This window comes from Balaenoptera borealis (genome assembly GCF_965194805.1).
Source record: "Balaenoptera borealis genome assembly, chromosome: 8".
In the NCBI taxonomy this organism is placed as follows: Eukaryota; Metazoa; Chordata; class Mammalia; order Artiodactyla; family Balaenopteridae; genus Balaenoptera; species Balaenoptera borealis.
In genome coordinates this window covers 15,607,029-15,625,275 of record NC_138865.1, presented here as the reverse complement: position 1 = coordinate 15,625,275, position 18,247 = coordinate 15,607,029, and the positions used below count along the sequence as shown (strand labels likewise).

The following is an 18,247-nucleotide window of genomic DNA, read 5'->3' as shown; positions in this document are numbered from 1 at the left end:
AGAATTGTAGAACATTCAGCTGGAGGGGGGCCTCTGAGAACACCCATCCCAAACTATTTTATAGATGAGAAAGCTGAGGCCCAGAGACAGCAGCTGATGCCCAGGGTCACACAGCAGTGAATGGTAGCCCTGGTGCTAAAATCAGGTCTTGACTCCTGGTCAGTGGTTCTTTCAGCTACATCAGACCAGCCGGCCATGTCCTTCTTTCCTATTTCCTTCTCTTTCTCACTGTTTCTCTTCCTTGCCTTTTCGACTGAAATATTTCCTTTTTTCTCTCTGAAATGCCCTCTCTGTGTTAAGTGGGATGGCTTGCATGTGGTGGTACCAAGGTGGTACTCAGAGCCAAGACCTCAGTCCTGGCATGGTTTTCATCAGTCCCCTCCAAAGGTTTTTCTTCTTCCTGGTCCCTCATCCCCCAAGGACTGCCAGGGACCCTGGCCCCTCCTCTCCCCGAGCCAGCCTCTTCAGCTCCTATTTCTCCTTCTAAGTACCCAGGAGGCAGATGAGAACCCTCAAGGAATTTTCTTCTTTCTCTAACCTTAGTTTCCTGGTCTCTAAAAGGGAGCTAGGGTCTCTGCAGGGGAACTATGGGGATTTGTGTATATGTGTGCATACAGGTGTGTGTGTGTGTGTGTGTGTGTATGTGCACCTCGTGTGTCTCCCAGCAGCTCCTGGGGGTAATGGGAAAGTTAATTAGTGCCAGGATGAAAGGTGCTATGGGGTAATTGCAGGTAATATCAGGACAGCCGGGAGGGTGGGGCTAAAGGCCCTCAGACCTCCTGGGGGTGGTGGGCGGCCCCTAGCCCCACTCCTGAAAACAGATCAGATACCTGGAGAGGAGGGGGGAAGGGGGCATTCTGAGTGAAGGGTCTTTGTCTTTACAGGGAAGTGCTTGTCAGTTGCTAAGGAACTGGGTTGTCTTTCCTGATCCAAGCCTCCCAGTTTTTTGCTGAGCTTGGGAGGGGCATGCTGGGCTGGGGCTAGAGGCTCCCTTGGCAGGTGGCCCCTTCCCTGGGTCTGCTGACACTCGGATGGGTCTCTTGGGAAGGACTCTTGTCTGGGGAGGGTGAGTGCTCCCATTACCCTCGGCCTCACTGCTTGCTCCAGCCGAGCTGGGGAGCAGAGCAGGTGAGGTGCAGGCAGGGGAGGCGAGGAAAACACACATGTACTGAACAGCCTGCATACCAGGCACTGTGCCGGGTGCCTTCCGTGCCATCTCATTTAACCATTGCAACAGATCTTTAAGGAAGGCACTTATTTACATTTTTCCCCTCCATTATGCTGTTTTGTTTTTGCAGTTGAAACACAGGTCCAGAACAGTTGAGTAAGTTGCCTGAGGTCAAAGAGCTATCAAGTGGTAGAGACTCTGTGATCTTAGGTGTGCTAAGTAAGAAAAGTTGTGCTTTTTAAATTTTACCACCTCTTGGGACTTCCCTGGTGGCGCAGTGGTTAAGAATCCGCCTGCCAATGCAGGGGACACGGGTTTGATCCCTGGTCTGGGAGGATCCCACATGCCTTGGAGCAACGAAACCCCTGTGCCACAACTACTGAAGCCCGCACGCCTAGAGCCCGTGTTCTGCAACGAAGAGTAGCCCCCTGCTCGCCGCAAGTAGAGAAAGCCTGCACGCAGCAGTGAAGACCCAATGCAGCCAAAAATAAATAAATTAATTAAATAAATTTAAAAAAAAAGTTTACCACCTCGTGCATCTAGCCAGCTCTCTTCTTATCCCATGGGTGCTCAACCCTAACACCTGAACCCACCATCACCATCATCACCATCACCATCACCACCACCATCATCATCACCCCCCCACCATCATCATCATCATCTTCATCATCACCACCACCATCATCACCATCACCACCATCATCATCACCATCACTACCACCATCATCACCACCACCATCATCCCCACCACCACCATCACCATCACCATCACTAACTCCATCATCACCACCACCACCACCATCATCACCACCACCATCATCACCACCACCACCACCATCATCATCACCACCACCATCATCTTCATCATCACCACCACCATCACTATCATCACCATCACCATCACCACCACCATCATCACCATCACCACCACCATCATCACCACCACCACCACCACCATCATCTTCATTATTATCACCACCACCATCATCATCTTCGTCATCATCACCACCACCACCACCACCACCACCATCATCATCACCATCACTACCACCATCATCACCACCACCACCATCATCACCATCATCACCATCACCATCACCACCACCACCATCATCATCACCATCACTACCACCATCATTACCACCACCATCACCACCACCACCATCATCATCACCATCACTACCACCACCACCAACACCACCACCATCATCATCACCACCACCATCATCATCATTATCTTCATCATCACCACCACCATCACTATCATCACCATCACCATCACCACCACCATCACCACCATCACCACCACCATCATCACCACCACCACCACCACCACCATCATCATCATCATCATCTTCATCATCATCACCAGCACCATCATCATCACCAGGAAGTCTTCCTATATATCCTTTTCCATCTCTTTTTTAGCAGCTATTACACAGGCAAGGTTCTGGGAGGGAGAGAGGTGATTCAAAGGATTGAGGGTGGTATACTGTTGGGGTATTTGCCTTGAGCAGGTTGAGTTGGGTGGTAATGGCCTTGAGCTGGGCCAGGCCATTGCTGTGAGTGTTCAGGAGCTGGCCCTCCCCACAAATCGTACTTGGTCTAGAATAGCTGAAGCTGGGGTCAGGGAAGACACGTGGGGGAGACTCCCTTTAAGTTCTTTTGGAACCTCCAGCCTTCCTTCTTGGCCTACCTGGCTTCTGAATAAATAGAAGGTCTGGCCTTTATTTTATGCAACCCGGAGAGTAAAATTAGAGTACCCCTTACCTGTGAGTACTGAGAGTGGGAAGGCTTGAGTTAACACCAGATTCTACCTTTACTAGTTACAGAACAGGGATTAGGTTCTTATCTTAAGATTAACTTATCGGAATGTCAGTTTCCTCATCTATAAGATGAGAATCATGACACCTACATTATTCGATGGTTGTGACAATCGGATGAGAGAATATGTATGAAGTCCCCGGTAGGCTGTAAAGCTGGGCAGGAAGGCACTAACTGAGATGCCACATGTCAGGCATTTGGCACGGTGCCTGGTGTGCAGATAGCACTCAACAAATGGTATGTGATAATGATGATGATGATGATAATTCTATCAATTCTCTTCATCCCTGTAAAGGGGTCACTGACACTCCCTTTCTTAGCTGCTTTGTTAGCTGTCTCGAAGCAATCTGCATGCTCATTTTGTTTCTTCCTGGAGGAGGCAGTGAAAGAAAAGGGGCAAGAGACCCAAAGCCTTCTGCAGGCAGACAGCTGACTCAGGGGGGCTTCCCCAAGGTCTCCTGGCCTCCAGGCTTCCCCTCCTGCCCACTGGGAGCTCCTTCTCTGTGGCTTCCAGGGACGTCTGACAGGGCTGGCTTCAGTCTAGAGCCTGGGCTAGTTTTGTTCTTTTTTCAAGTTTGGAGGCCAGGAGGGTGGGGGTCTCTCTGGCAGCTGAACTAAAAGCCCAAAACACCAGGGGAAAAGAAAGGAGGTTGGGGGGGAAAGGGAAGGAAAGCAAGCCGATAATTTCCTCGAAGGATAAACATCCGATTTTTTTCCTCACCCAAAATAAACACGCTAGCCACAAGGAATTAAAAGCAGAAGAGAGGAGGATGTGTCTCGATTTGGGGCAGCTCTAGGAAGCTGACCTGCTATTTATGCTGGCCTTGGGCACCGACCGGAGCTGCCAATTACATTCCGGGCCCGGTGGGGTGGGTGCTGCGGGGAGAAGGGCCCAGAGAGAGGGAGGTTCACACACACTCAGAGAGTCCCTTCCAGGGCTGCCTTCCATGACACTGCAAAGGGACACTTCCTTTTGCTTCTTCTTGTAGCTCTGCCGACAAGCCTGCCTGGTGGCGTAGAAGGGAGTAGGGAGTTCCTGCTGCCTGGGCTGGCAGCAAAGGCCCCTCTATAGCACAAGAGCTTGCTGTCCATCACCTGGGCAGGGAGCTGAATCTATCGGTGCGGGGCAGTAGGGGGGCGGGTGCATCATCCAATCCCCTCCCATCACAAACTCCGTCTCCCACCTCCTGGTGTTCTTCAGATGCCCGTCACTAAAATCTTCCCACTAGTCAAGAGTGTGCTGCGCTGGGCTGAGGGGTTGGCCTGGGCCCCTTGCCTTCCAGCTAATGCGGGGCACGCCTCTAGGAAGGTAATAACCCTGGGCCCAGGTGCAGCCTGCCCCTTTCATCTGGGGATCCCAAGCACTTTGCATGCATGAGTCACCCATCTTGCTGTATTCTAGCCAAGGAGGTGGGGAGTAATTAACTCTCGGAGGGAAACTGAGCAGAGGGGCTTGTTGAGGGGATAGGGGTGGGGCCGAGGGGACTGGAGTTGAGGGTAGGGGAGTTTAGCCTATGAATGAGACCGTAGCAGAGAGGTGCCTCCAAGGGGGTTTTGGGTGGGAAAGCCAAGAGACCTTCAGAGCACGTCCAGGGGCAGTCAAGACGCTGAAAATCCTTTCCTTGCAGACACCAAGGTGTTTCTTCACAGCTTTCCAAAAGCGTAAATCAGATGATGCCCCGTCTCCCCTCCAGTCTACTTATCATTCCACGATTCCCCATCGCTTTCAGGGTACAGTCCAAAACGTGAACGTGGCTGCAAGGCCTGGCTTGTTCTGGTCTTTGTTCATCTGTCCAGGTGGCCATGATTTTGGCCTCTCATTGCCCCCATCAGCCACGGGAGCTTGGAGGTGTCGTTTCTCCTCTTTGTCCCCTGTCCCCACTCATCATTAACCCCTACCCCACTTCTCAGCCTTGAAGTTAAACATCACTTCCTCAGGAAGAAGAAGGCTTTTTGTTTTTGTTTTTTAAGTCAGCAGGCAGCTTTCTTTTGTTTATTTTTATTTTTTATTTATTTATTTTTGGCCGCCTTGGGTCTTCGTTGCTGCGTGCGGGCTTTCTCTAGTTGTGGCGAGCGGGGGCCACTCCTTGTTGTGGTGCGCGGGCTTCTCATTGCTGTGGCTTTTCTTGTTGTGGAGCATTGGCTCTAGGCACAGGGGTTTCAGTAGTTGTGGCTCGCGGGCTCTAGAGCACAGGCTCAGTAGTTGTGGCGCATGGGCTTAGTTGCTCTGCGGCATGTGGGATCTTCCCAGCCCAGGGCTCGAACCCGTGTCACCTGTATTGGCAGGCGGATTCTTAACCCCTGCGCCACCAGGGAAGCCCAAGAAGAGGGCTTTTTGAGCCTTTACCACCCCCCACCCCCCATCACAAAGCACGTCGCCTTTACACCTTATAACACTTGCCACATTTGCTGGAATTTGCTTGTGGTCATCTGATAAAGTTTGCCCTCCCGTAGTAGTCTGGAAGCTCCAAGAAGCAAGCCTCCTGTTGGGCCTGCCCTGGTCATACATGTAACCCCAAGCACCTGGCAGGAGGTCAGGCACATACCAGGTGCTGACAGTGTTTGCTAAATGAATGTCAGAGCTGGAAAGGACCACGGTGATAAACCAACCACCCCCTGCCTCTTCTTCCTCCCTCAATTTCACAACTGAGGAAGCAGAATTTTAGAGAGGATAAGTGACTTGCTCAAGGTCACACGGTGCCTCAGTGATCGTTCAGGGCTAGAGGTCCCCCTGCCTGCCCCGCCTGTCCATCCTTCCCACCCCACTTCCCCCCTCCACCACCACTTGCATTTACAGGAATGCCCCAGGCCCCAGTGCTGGACATCAATTGATTTCCTCCTCTTGGTTTTAGAAGGAGGACAGGTTTGGAAACAGAACATCCAACCATTAAGCCCTGGATGATTTTTTTTTTTATTCGGAAGAGAATGGGTTCCATACCCGGAGTGGGTTCCATACACAGACCATGGGTGGTGAGCGCTATGCACACACCTGCAACGTGAAGCCTGAGGTCTGGCGGGCAGTTATCTCGGTTCAGGTTTGTCCTCGGGCTCACTGCTTCCTCCCGGAGCCTGGTGATTTAGCGTGTCCTGGTAATTTTGGGTCATGAACTGGGTGCTGGCTTCAGGTTCGCCCAGGTGGAAGCGGCTCAGAAATCTGTCCATTTTCCAAGAGCCTGGAAGGACAAACAGACCACAGGGAAGTAGTGAGAGAGAACCGTGGACTTCAGAGCTGGAAGGGGCCTGAGAGGGTGTCCAGCTCTGGAGAGCGGAGAGAGCAGGAGGCGGCCGTGGCCATTGGGCTGAGGGCAGCAGATGCCTGGGGGTGCCCTCTGGCTCCTGGCTGCAGGGGCAGCCTCTGGATGTTAGCAGCGTCTGGGAAGGACGCTTTCCGGAGGACAATGGGGATGGCCTTTGGTCGGTTTCTCCAGGCCTTTATTTGGTAGAACTCTGCCTTCTCACTTGTACACGGAAAGGAAATGCCCAGTCAGGTTGGCTGCCCACTTTCTCCACCCATCCCTCTTTTCCTGCAGGCTCTCCTGACTGAGGCCTGAATGCTTCTTTTCTTCATACCTGGTCAGCCCAGTTGCCGGGGCTGAGCTCGGCAGAAGTGTCTATGCCGTTCTTCCAATGTCCTCCCCAGAAGCCCGGCCACCTCCCCCGGAGTCCCAGGAGACCTTGTGCGACAGGGTTCCTTCCCTGGCTGTGGCCGAGGTGAGAGGCAGGGCGCATGGCTAGGCTGCTTCTCCCTGCCCTGGGGACCTGGATCCCGGAGGGGAGCCGAGTGTGGGCGAGACGTTCCCGGCCTGGACCCTGGGGAAGTCCAGTGGGTGCCCAGGTCAGAGGGGGCCTCCTCAGGGGGAGAGAGCACAGGGGCATAGGGGGAGGTGCATCTTCTGGGACAAGTGTGAACAGGCCTAGCAGCAGGGCAAGGAGAGAGAGAGGCCCCAGGCGCGGGGTGGGGGAGGCTGAGGGAGGTGGTCAGAGGCATATCCCCACGCTCTTGTTTCCCAAACCCTGGGCCTCAGGCACCCTCGGTGGATGGTTGCCAGATAAAATACAGGTTGCCCAGTTCAACTTGAATTTCAGAGGAGCAACGAATACTCTGTTAGTGTAAGTATGTCCCACATATTGCCTGGGCCATACTTATACTAGCAAATTGAATTGGGCATCCTGTATTTATTTATTTATTTATTTATTTACCACCATCACTGCCCGCCCCCCATTTTTTTTCCCCTAAAATCTAGCAGCCTTCCCTGGCTGGAGGGAGTACTAGGGGTAGAGCCTGCCTGGAGCAGAGCTAGACAGTGGCTGATATAGCCTGAACCAATGGAGAACAGTAATCTCTAACACAGGGAGAGCAGGAGGTGAGGGGCCGGCAGCCTAGATTCCTCCCTGAGCCGCCCTTTTACCCACCTGTGGTCCTTGGTCTGCACCCACCTCTATTTTTAGCAATGAAGAAGGCAAGTCCCCTCTACCTGCCACCCCCCTGCCACGCCCCCGGCTGTTTGCATTTCAAAGATGGTCTCAAGAAGAGGACAATTTTTAAACCAAAGAAACAAAACATTGATAATAATAATAATAATAATAGCAATAACACTGATATAGTGCTTCCCATGTGCCAGGCACAGTTCTAGGAACTCTACACATATTCATTTAATCCTCACGAGGGGAGACTATTTTTATTCCTAGTGCACAGATGGGATGGTGGTGCTGAGGGTGCCTGAGGCCCAGGGTTTGGGAAACAGGACCAGGTTCTGGTGAGGAAGCTTCTCAGGGGCACGGATGGGGGAGAGGACCTCTACGGGTTCCCTCAAGTCTTATCTGGCTGTCATTGTGAATGTGATTGTGCATTCAAATTGGGCCTTCGAGGGCCTAGAAAATAGGTGCTTCGGGAGTTCTCTTGCGGGAAGGGCTGCGTGGGATGGGCTGCTGCTGGGCTGTAGGACCCAATGCTGGGGGTTTTCCACTAGGATGGGAGGGAGGGAGGGAGAAAGGAGGGAGCAGGTACTCGCCTGGCTGTGGCCTTTGCACCCAGGGCACCCAGCGGGCTGGAAGAGAATTGTAGTAACATGACCCTGGGAAAGTGTGTGTGTGTGTGTGTGCACACGTGTGTGTGCGTGCTTGTATATGTGCGTGTGTGTGTGCCTGCACGCCAGGGAAAAGGTCATGGGTGAACTGGTGCATGGCGGGCACGGGGACAAGGGGGCCTTCCCCACGGAGCAGGGCAGGAAGGAACCGGGTGGCCGGGAGGGAATTGAAACTCATCACGAGATCAGAGCAAGCTGACGGAAAGAAATCCCCTGCACCCAGGGAGACCTTGCTCCCCTCTCCCAGCAGTCTGCTCTCTTGATTGAGCTAGGAGTGCCCTGGGGGCCTTGCAGCTCCTTCCGGGTCCCATTTCCGACAACAACGCTGGGGTCCTTGGGCTTCTTGGGCAGCTCCGCAAACCCGCCCCATCGCTCAGGAGAGGGGGGCCCAGTGCCGCCTGGCTGCTAGCCTCTGTGGCCTCCTCCCCTGGCTTGGCTGTGACTCCTTACACCTCCGTTTCCTGCCACAGAGGGCAAGAGGAACTGACCCTGTGCAAGTTCTAGAAGGAAGAGGGGTGAGTCAGGCCCTCAGGGCTGTGTGGGGAGAAATGAGGAGTTTGGAGAGTGTGGCTTCTGCGGTCACCGCTTTCTGTGGAAAGCCCCATCCTGTATGGCACTGCTCGGTTCCCTGGGCTGCAGGGGGGGCTGCTGCCGTGCAGGAAGAGGGCGGCACTGCTGCCTGTGCTCGGGCCGCTCCCCTTGGACCCTGGACCCACCCTGGATGGACTCTTCCTGGGATGAGGGCAGGGGTGGTGAGTCCACTTCAAAGGCCTCTGTGGCAGGAGGCCTCCGGCCACAGGGAGAAAGGAGCAGGGTGTCTCCTGAGCCAGTGGCTGGAACACAGAGGCCTGGGCTCCTCAGGACGGGGTTGCCACATATGATGTGCAGGTGGGTCCCTGCACAAACCCAGGGGTGCTGCTTCCATCCAGCTAAACCATACGCAGAGGCCATTTGCTCACTTACTGGTCGGTACCGATGGGGAAGATGTTAGAGGTTAGAGATGTTCCAGACCTGGGCCCGGAGGCGGGGAGCAGGGAAGGTTAGGTCACCTCGTCTAAAGCCGTGGGGAGGGGGTGTTCTGAGCCTGATCTCTATGAGACACTGGGAGGGGGTGAATGACCCCTGTCATCCACAACTGGGAGAGGGGCTTCAGAGAGACTCATCCTCTGAGTTTGAGTCCTGGGGACTGCAAGGCTGGAATGTTTGGGAATGGCCCTGGGGCATCTCCTGACAGTTCATCTCTTCACCCCCAGCCTCCCAAGTCTGTGGGGCAGGCTTACCACTGCTTGGGAGTGGCTCGGCACATGGGCTGGACCACCCCCATCGGGCCTATCAAGGTTAAGAGGCAGCCAAGAGACTGAGAAAGGGATGCTATACCCAGTCTAGCAACCCCCAGCCACCCCAGGATCCAGGAGAACTGGGTAGACAGCACCTGGGCTAGAATTCAGAAGCTCTGAGCTGGAGGGAAATCTCAGACCCTGGGATCCAGGCCCCCCAACACTCACAGCTGCTTCCGGGGTCTGCCAGGCGTGGGGGAGGGTGGCTTTATCCAGGCGCCACTCCTGCCCTCTATGAGTTTATAATATAGGACGATTAACAATGGACTAATAACAAGCTAGGCCTTCGCCGGGTGGCCTCAGCCAGCGGCACAGGGTGCAGCCCTGGCAGACGAGGTCCTATCCCCGCAGGGGTCCTGGAGTCTCTCCAGCAGGCCTGCTCTTAAGACTTCCAACAGCATAGAACAGCGTTCCCTTGTGTCCTTGCTCCCACCTGACTTGTCATCTGGTCCTCAGTGGGCCCTCAAGTGTCCCCCTCTTGCTGGGAGGGAGGCCCCCATTTGGGTGGGCTGGGAACAAGGGGTGGGGTTCTAAGGCTTCCGATGGGCACCCTCAGCCTCTGCTGGGACTCACGGTGCCTGGCGCCTGGCTTGGAGCTGCCCTGTCACCCCAGGCCGGGAGCTGCGTCTAACCAAGGCAGCCACCCTCTTCCCTGCCCTCCCCTTGCCCTCCACCTGTGCAGGGACACAAGTGCTTCCTGGCAGGGGACAGTGGCCCTGAAGAAAAGATAAAAATTGAACACCAGCCTAATAAGCGTCCCACTGAGCGCCCGGCTCAGGTCTGTAATTTGTCTGGCTCTTCGTGGGGCTGGCTGCGGTCATGGGAGTGCTGATGCCTTTCTGCTGAGATTAATGATGTCCTGGCGGTGGTGGGCGGGAGGCCCGAGCCTTTTATTTTTTGTGCCATTAAATGACATCCAGAGACTTCCACTCAGGAGCTGAAAAGCCCTCGTTCCATCACATCCAATTACTTCTGGAGAATATTTGCTGAGGGGCTGATCCTGCTGGCTTGAGAGGCTTGGGGCTGAGGGGACCACTTTGACTTTGGCGGGGGTGAGAGGGGGGGATGCCAGGGGGATTTTCCGAGGTGGGGAGGGGTTACCACCGGCTCCTCTGGAGAGGGGAACCCAGGAACCCAGGAACCCAGGAGAGCGGAAGTGCAACTCCTAACTATCCAGTGAGTGGATCACCCAGGCCTCCTCCCTCCGCCCTGTGGCTGGGGGCAGGGGTGGGGAAGGGAGCGAGAAGAGTGGAGACTCCAAATGGTCCATTTAGCCCCCAGTTATCAATTCCAGCGTTTGGTGGTGGTGACGGCTGGCTGGAGTTGTGGGTGAAATTTGGGGATTATCTGTGGTTTCCCGATGATCTGTTCAATACAGCTTTGGGCAGTTGATGTTGGGCTCGACTGGGGCATGTTCTGGAAGAGGGTTGCCTGGGGCCTGTGGAGATGGCAGGCGGTTCCTAGCCAGGGCGCCTGTCTGAGAGCTGCCCAGGATGGCCCCATCTGGGCCGCTGCCAGGCCCCCAGTTCTACCCGCTCTGCCAGGTGGGTGGGGCCCTTCGGAGGCAGAAGAGGGCTGCCTGACACAAGCCCACACAGTGACTCAGGGGCTGGGCCCCGAGGCTCCTGGGGCCTGGCCAGGTGAACCACCATGGGAGGTCATGGGGGGCGGGAGAGGGGCTGTTTGGCAGTGGGCTGTGTGTGTTTGTGTCTGTGTGTGTTGTGTGTGTTTGGGTTGGGCTGGTCTCCAGGCAGGGCCCCCTTCCCTGCTGCTTGGCCTCACTGCCACCAGGCCTGGTGGATTTCCTCCCAGCCTCGGTCCCTCCGCATGATGCCTCCTACCGTTGACGCTGCTTGGAGCTCGGCTGCCTTCATGCCCTCGGCCCGTGCTTTCAAACATTTCCCCACGGCGCCCCTTATCTCAGTCACCCACGGTGCCCCGCAGGCCTTTGGATGCCACAAGCAGGACTTCAACCCCGCTGTGCGGCAAGTCTCCGCCTGTCCCTCCTCTCTGACCCCTGTGGGTGGGTGGCTCGCCCAGAAGCTGTTCAGTTCAGCTGCCTGTGGTGCTGGAGAGCGGATTCTGGCTGCCTGGTTCGGAGCCCAGGGACCCTCCTCTGCCCGCCCCCCCCATCCCATTCTGCAAGGAGCAGTCCCTCTGCAGGTCCCCGAGGCCAGCCTGGTGAGGCGAGACCGAGCCTGGCGTGGCCTGTTAGCTCCCCTGGCTCTGTGGCACGGTTCTGGGCTCACTCATGGCCTCGGAGAGGCTTCTGGATCGAGTTGTGGCACGGAGGGGATTCCCCTGGCTCACCCTTTAGCGGCGCGACGCCGGCTCGTGACCCCCCTGGGCGAGGCAGCTGAGACATGGCATGGCACAGGCCACAGCTACCGGGACCTGTGGTCCCCATGCGGCCCTGGGCCACAGCCCTCCTCCAGGGGAGGGGTGTGTGGGTGCATCGCTGAGGACACCCAAGGCAGCGGCATGGCTTTGCTCCCTCTCGGTCCCCACACCAGGGCCCAGAAGTCTGGTGATCGGCGTTGGGGGAGAGGGAATGTGGGTGAACGGCTGCAAAGAGCCTTGCCCCGGAAAGCAGAAGGAAGTGAACTTGCTATTAACTGCAGACCCTTGGTCGGCCAAGCCACTCACTGTTCTGGGCTCCGGTCTCCTCCTTTGCCCGGGGGGACGATGGCCGCTGTGCTGCCCACCCCACGCGGTCGGGCAAGGGGCAGGTCCAGGAGGGGCAGGGCAGGCTGGCGGAGAGGCTGGGCGTGCGTGGCCCCGCTGGCTCGGCGTTGGGACAGGGAGGGTGTGGACACCGAAATCGTCATTTGCGGGCACGGTGCTCACAGAAGCGGCTGCCTATGCAGGTGTTAAAGGAACTTGACCGTGAGGTGTGTTTGTGAATGTGGGGTGTGAGCATGTGCAGATCCGTGTGTGTATGTGTGAATGGGCGTACGTGGGTGTATCCCCTATACAAACACACTCATTGATTCAAAGTCCACAATGGGGGACGTCCCTGGCGGTCCAGTGGTTAAGGTTTCGCCTTCTAGTGCAGGGGGTGCGGGTTCGATCCCTGGTCGGGGAGCTAAGATCCCACATGCCTCGGGGCCAAAAACCAGAAAACAAAACAGAAGCAATATTGTAACAAATTCAATAAAGACTTTAAAAATGGTCCACATCAAAAAAATCTTAAAAAAAAAAAAATAAAGTCCGAAGTGGGCTGAGCCCAGAAACAGGCGGCAAAAAAGGGAACGTAAGACCAGAGGTGAGCTCGGGGACTTCCCTGGTGGTCCAGTGGTAAAGAATCCGCCTTCTAGTGCAGGGGACGCGGGTTCGATCCCTGGTCAGGGAGCCCGCGTGCCACAACTAGAGAGAAGCCCTCACGCTGCAACGAAGAGCCTGCGTGCCGCGATGAAAGATTCCGCGTGCCACAACTGACTCGATGCAGCCAAACAAATAAAAATAAATAAATACTAAAAAAACCAAAAAAAGACAGAGGTGAGCTCTTCCCTCAAGGAATCTCTCTAGTCTCATGGTGGAAGTGGGACCCAGGCAAGAGAAAAATGTAAAGAAATACGGAAGAGAGAAAAGCAGGTGACGGAGGGCGTACAACAAGGTGTTTTGTGAGCCTGTGAGAGGAGCAGGAGAGGGCAGGGTAGGGTCACCGACTGAGAGAAGGTGGCCCTGTGAGGTAATTTTGAAAGGCGCCACAGACTGGTGTCCTGAAGTGGGAAGGCTGTCCCGGTTTGGGGGAAGGGGGAAAACGTTCTGCCCAGGTCGGCCGGCAGAAGCAAATCAACTGTTGAGTGAGAAGGTGGGCAGGTTGACGTGAATGAAGAAGCAAGAGTCAGTGGGCACCCTGGCAGCGTGTGGTCCAGAAGGGTGTGAACCAACGCAGTGAGTGTGGGCCCTCTTCAGACATGGCCCCTCAAAGCATTCGCCTGGTTCCTCTAGAACCTGGAAGTCTAGAGGACAAATCCAAGGCTGCTGTGAGGAAGATGTGTAGAGAAACCATCGTGAAACCCAGATGAGCCCAGAGGCCTGATTCTAGGCTTTGGGTGGGGGTGGGGGGATTAGGCATGGGGGAGGGGAGTTAACCTGGAGGTCGAGGGTGCAAGTCCAGTGTATTGCAGGCCCGAGATAATGCCAGCTCCAAATTTGGGAAGGTGAAGTGTCGCCTTTGGGACAAATGTCAGTGAAACTGGGCCAGCCCTTGTCAGAGGGCACCAGTTCACGTTCTGTCGGCTTCAGTGTTCTCCCCCATTTGGGATGTGGTCATGCTTAAGCTATGTGACTATCTCCCTCCACTCTCTCTGTGAGCTCCTAGTATCTGCAGAGCTACACCAGGTGACTCCATACATCCACGGCAGCAGGAATGTATTTCTGTACCCGTAGCACCTAGAAGGGGCCTCACACATACTTGACACTTAACGTCATCTGAATGAACGCAGAGGGCATTGGTGAATCATGCCAAGCGTGGTGGGGAAAATGGCACAGGGAGGAAGGAGCTGTGGATTTGAATGGCAGGATTTTATAAACTAGGAGCGAGGTAGCTCCAAATCCTCTTCCAAGGTCCCTGCTGTGGTCCCGGTGGCCCCGTATCTGATCGAAGACCTCTACTCAAAAGCGTGTGGGGTTGGTAGGGTGAGTCACACCCTAATTTGTCTGGCAGAACTCAAAGGTGTGAGAGCTCGGTGAGCTGGGAGCAAATCTGTTCAGGGTCATTCACTGGTAGACCAATTAGTCCAACCCCTAGTCTTGATGATGGAGAAGTTGAGGCCCAGAGATGTGAGGTGGCTTGCCCAAGGTCACATGGTGAGAGTTTGAATGTCAAGATCTTCCATTTGCTGACCCCTTGTATGTCATCCTGGGGAATCCTGGAGAGGGTTTCAGCCCCCGGTTCTGAGCAATTCCACCTCCCCCACCCCGACTCCCAACACAGTCATACAAGTTCAATGAGAATGATCTCATGCTCCCTTCTCATCCTAAACTTGTCATACACGACTCAGTCCCAGAGAGAGAGGCAACCCCACAGGACTGGGTCAAGTTAACCATCCTCCATGGGTGCCCTTCTAGCTGGGCTCCTGCATACTGACCTCTCCCCTCCAGTCTCTGGACGTCGTTCCTGCTCGTGCATCCAGGGGTCACCTAACCAAGGCTGGCCATGGCACGCATACCCTGGGACTCCCCACCTCCCTCCATGGGAAGAAAACTAGATCAAAGTAAGCCCCAGGGTCCATATTTCTTTTCAGGGCTCCTCATCCTGGCCTCCTGAGTGCTGGTCCAGCCTGGGGCACCTGGAGACCCCCCAGCACCGTGCAGGTGCTTCAGAGACTGCCAAGGCCTTTGGAATTCTGCCATTGCGCATAGGCTACTTCTGCTGTTACAGTCACCCCTTGGGTTCATCCACATCACACGTCTCTAGGCCTCTGGGGGCCTCCTGTCCTCTCGCTCTGGTCCATCCTGCCTACCACTCCAGCGCCGTCATCTCTAAAGATTGGTTTTTGCATGTTACTTCTCCCATGGGCAATCTCCAGCATCTCTACAGGGCACCCACCAAAGTCACACCTGTGCCGAGCTTCTGAGATCCTCCACAGCCTTCTCCCACTTTCTCCTTTCATAACCATCACAGGGGGCCTCCTTCTCACTTTTTAAAACAATCTTTGCCTCTGCAGTTTCCCCAGCCCAGAGCTCCCTTTTTCCTTCACTCAAGGATTCAAATGTCTTCCTTCTCCAGGACATGGCCCACGCCCGGCCTCCTCCAAGTAGCCTCAGGACCATATGGATTTGTAGATCATCTAGATCCAACCCCTCATTTTCTAGATGAGGAACCTGAGGCCCAGAGACATTAGCTGACTTGCTTGAAAGTCAAATCACTACCTAGAGACTGGAAATCAACATTTCCTCACCTTGCAGTAAAATACCTTTCACTCTTCCTGGCTGAAGAGGGTGTGTCATCCTGGAGGGAAAGGGATCCTGGGAAGGGACAGGACTGTCCCTAAGTCCACATGATCTCCAGTTGTCCGTACAGCCAGAAACACAATTAAGTGCTGAATTATACGCTGCTCTGCATCATTATTTAAGTGTTTCCAAAGGAGATTGTAAGCCCCTTGAAGGCAGGGAACTTTCCCTGTGCCCTGGATCGTGTTCTCTCCAAAGCCCTTAGTACGGGGCACATAGAAGGCGTCACGTGGTATGGCTGGAACCCCGGCCAGAGTTTTCATCTGCGAGAATAATTTTATCATCTCCATTTCTGGCAGCGAACGAAACAGCATGGAAGCCAAAGGGACTCTGCCCAGGGGCAAGTCCGGTTCCTAAGTTTTCATGTAGGTGGAAGGGGGGTGGCCGTGGGAGTGCATGACAAACCGTAGTTTGGGCGAAAATCCACAGGGCCTAATAATGAGTTTCAGGCCCGATGGGTTTCCAGCTCCCCTGCCTGCTGCTGGTATCATAGGAAAAGCACCCATGGCTCGGGAGGACGAGCCACGGCAGGGGTGGAAAAGGTCTCTGGGGCACACACACCTTTTCCTCCTCTGCCCCTTTCACTGCTCCTCCAGGCATCACCTAACGCTCCTTCCCCCTCCATCCTGCCCTCGGTCCTGTGGAGGCGCCTTCAGGGGACTGTTGTGACCCTGACATTTAACGTGGTGCTCGGAGGTACTGCCCTAGTTTATGCGACTCCCACACGTGTGGGGAAGCATAGTGGGCTGAGGTGCTAGTTTCCAGCCCCCGGAGATCACAGTGCTTGGACTGCCAGAAGGGGCTTCATGATGAGACGGAGACCCAGGGAATTGGAGAAATTGATGTTCGCCTGGGCAAGATACGTTTTTCTTTCCTTTCTCTCTTTGTATCCAGACTTGAAAGGGTGTCTTTGGCAGAGCCATTTAAACAGATTTACAGATTGGCAAGGTGCTGGGGGCATCTGGGGAAAGGTTCTCCAGTGGAAATGTTGCACCAACTCCGCTTCTAGGGCAGTCCAGAGCCTCCTGTGATTGGTGGCCCCTGCTCAGCACATCTGAAGGGCTCCATGCTCCCCTCCTCTCCTCCGGGGCCTGGGGCAGTAGGCTTGTAACAGTACCTTCTCCGGCTTCCCAGTGGGTGGAGGTTGGTTAGGGTCACTGGGTAAGAGGAAATGGCTGATGACACCCACCCACCCTCCTGTCAGCCTGGGGGATGTGCCCTTTGTGCTCTCAAGTTGGCATTTGTGCATTCCACATTCTCTTCCTTCCCTTATCTGTGGGGAGGGAGGTGGGGTGGGTCATAGAGTGCACAGGGATTACTATATTTCCCATTTTCCTGAAGAGAAACCTAAGGCTCAGAGAGGGGGCATGGCCCACACAGGCTCAGGTGAGTCACCTGTGGCATCGGCATTGCAGGAGCCAGGTGTCCTGGGCTCCCCAGCTCCCCAGCTCTGGTAGTAGGAGGACCAAGGCCGAGCAGACTGGGTTAGCCATTGGGAAGCTATGGGAAATGAGTCCTCTGGAGAGTGCCGGGAGGGCTGTTCAGAGAAGCCAGTGGAGGGGGCATGGCCAGGGAAGTCTCCACCCCACCACTGAGATGGCACAGAGCAATTAACGACCAATGGAGACAGACCGGCAGGGTGGCATTCCATGGCCCTCTTGCCCAGATCAGACTCAACTATAGGGTACAATTACCTGCAGAAGTGGTGTGGGGTAGCTGCCTGCACATGCCATTTGAAACTACTGGGGGAGATGCTTCTCTCTTAGGCTCCAGTTACTCCCTTTGGGACCCTGCCTTATAGATCCACCCACCCCGCTAAAGCCACCATCTAGGACGATGGAACTTGCTTCTAGGGGGAGACCATATCTGATGCCAACATCTCTTTGAAGACACTCATCCCGGTTTATTCTCAAGAAACACCACCCTTTGACTCCGCCTCCAAGGCTCATGGGTATGGTCAAGGTCCTGACTTCCCCATGAATGCACGAAGCATACACTTCCACCCCAGAATTCATCCTGGCTTTGAAGGATGGGAAGGCCTTACCTCGAGTTTTGTTTTCTTTAGGAAGGAGAGAGATGGTCTTTCCTTCCTGAAGATAGACGAAGAACTGGTAGCGATGGAAGCCACTTTGTGCTGGTGGGGAAGGAGGCTGGTAGGCTGTGGGTAGAAAAACAAGAGAGGGTGGGCTCCACATCCCACAGTACCCAGGGGTTCCTGGCTATTCTGGGCAGGGGGAAAGAGAATCATTCTTGGTCCTTTTCATGGACCCCTCCTGGGGTCCTAGCTGGGGGCCCACCCACTGCAAACCATTAGGATTTATCTTTGGCAGGATCTCATCTTCAGCAGCTTCATTTAGAAGCACATTATCTGGGGTGGCGGGAGGAGGAGCTGTGGGCTGGTTGAAGGTCTTGGGTGCTGGCCGGGCTCTTGGGCCTTTCTGGGCCAGCGGGTGTTGGCGTTGTCCTCTTTTTGCTTTAGTCTGTCCTGATGGATGTCCTCCCTCAAGAGAAACTCATCTTCCTCTGTGAGTGTTTTTGGCAGGGGATTTTTATTTATTTTTTCAGCATTTCCTTATGAACTCAATCCCCAAAGAAGCCAATTTCTTGGCTGGATCCGGAGGATCTGGAAGTGGTTACGGGGGTGGGTGGGACTCGGTTCAAAGGTTTGATCGTGGAAGCTGTAGGATCTGGGTGCTCGGGGCACCGGGAGCCGACTCAGGCTCTTCCGGAGGAGAATGCCTATCTCCCTTCCTTTTGCTCTTTGTGTGGGAGGTACTCTTTTTCGGGGGAGAAGCGGGGTGGGGACATCTCTCATCCTTCCCCCAAGTCTATGCAGGGCCTTGGGGTTTTGCAGGCCGACTCTCGCGGGC

At 54.9% G+C, this 18,247-nt stretch overlaps 1 protein-coding gene across 12 annotated transcripts in view; it reads right to left on the bottom strand.

Moving 5' to 3' along the window:
- Window positions 1-5,879: 5,879 nt before the first annotated feature.
- The window catches only part of PEBP4 (phosphatidylethanolamine binding protein 4), a 269,036-nt gene continuing 256,668 nt past the window's right edge, over window positions 5,880-18,247 (bottom strand). For all 12 annotated transcript variants that reach the window (XM_082401982.1, XM_082401983.1, XM_082401989.1 and 9 more), the window contains 2 exons: window positions 17,422-17,535; window positions 5,880-6,165 (listed from right to left, as the gene is read on the bottom strand). In XM_082401982.1, the coding sequence (XP_082258108.1) occupies window positions 6,014-6,165; window positions 17,422-17,535 (266 nt within the window). In that variant the 3' untranslated portion in view covers window positions 5,880-6,013. The remainder of the gene's footprint in view (window positions 6,166-17,421; window positions 17,536-18,247) is intronic.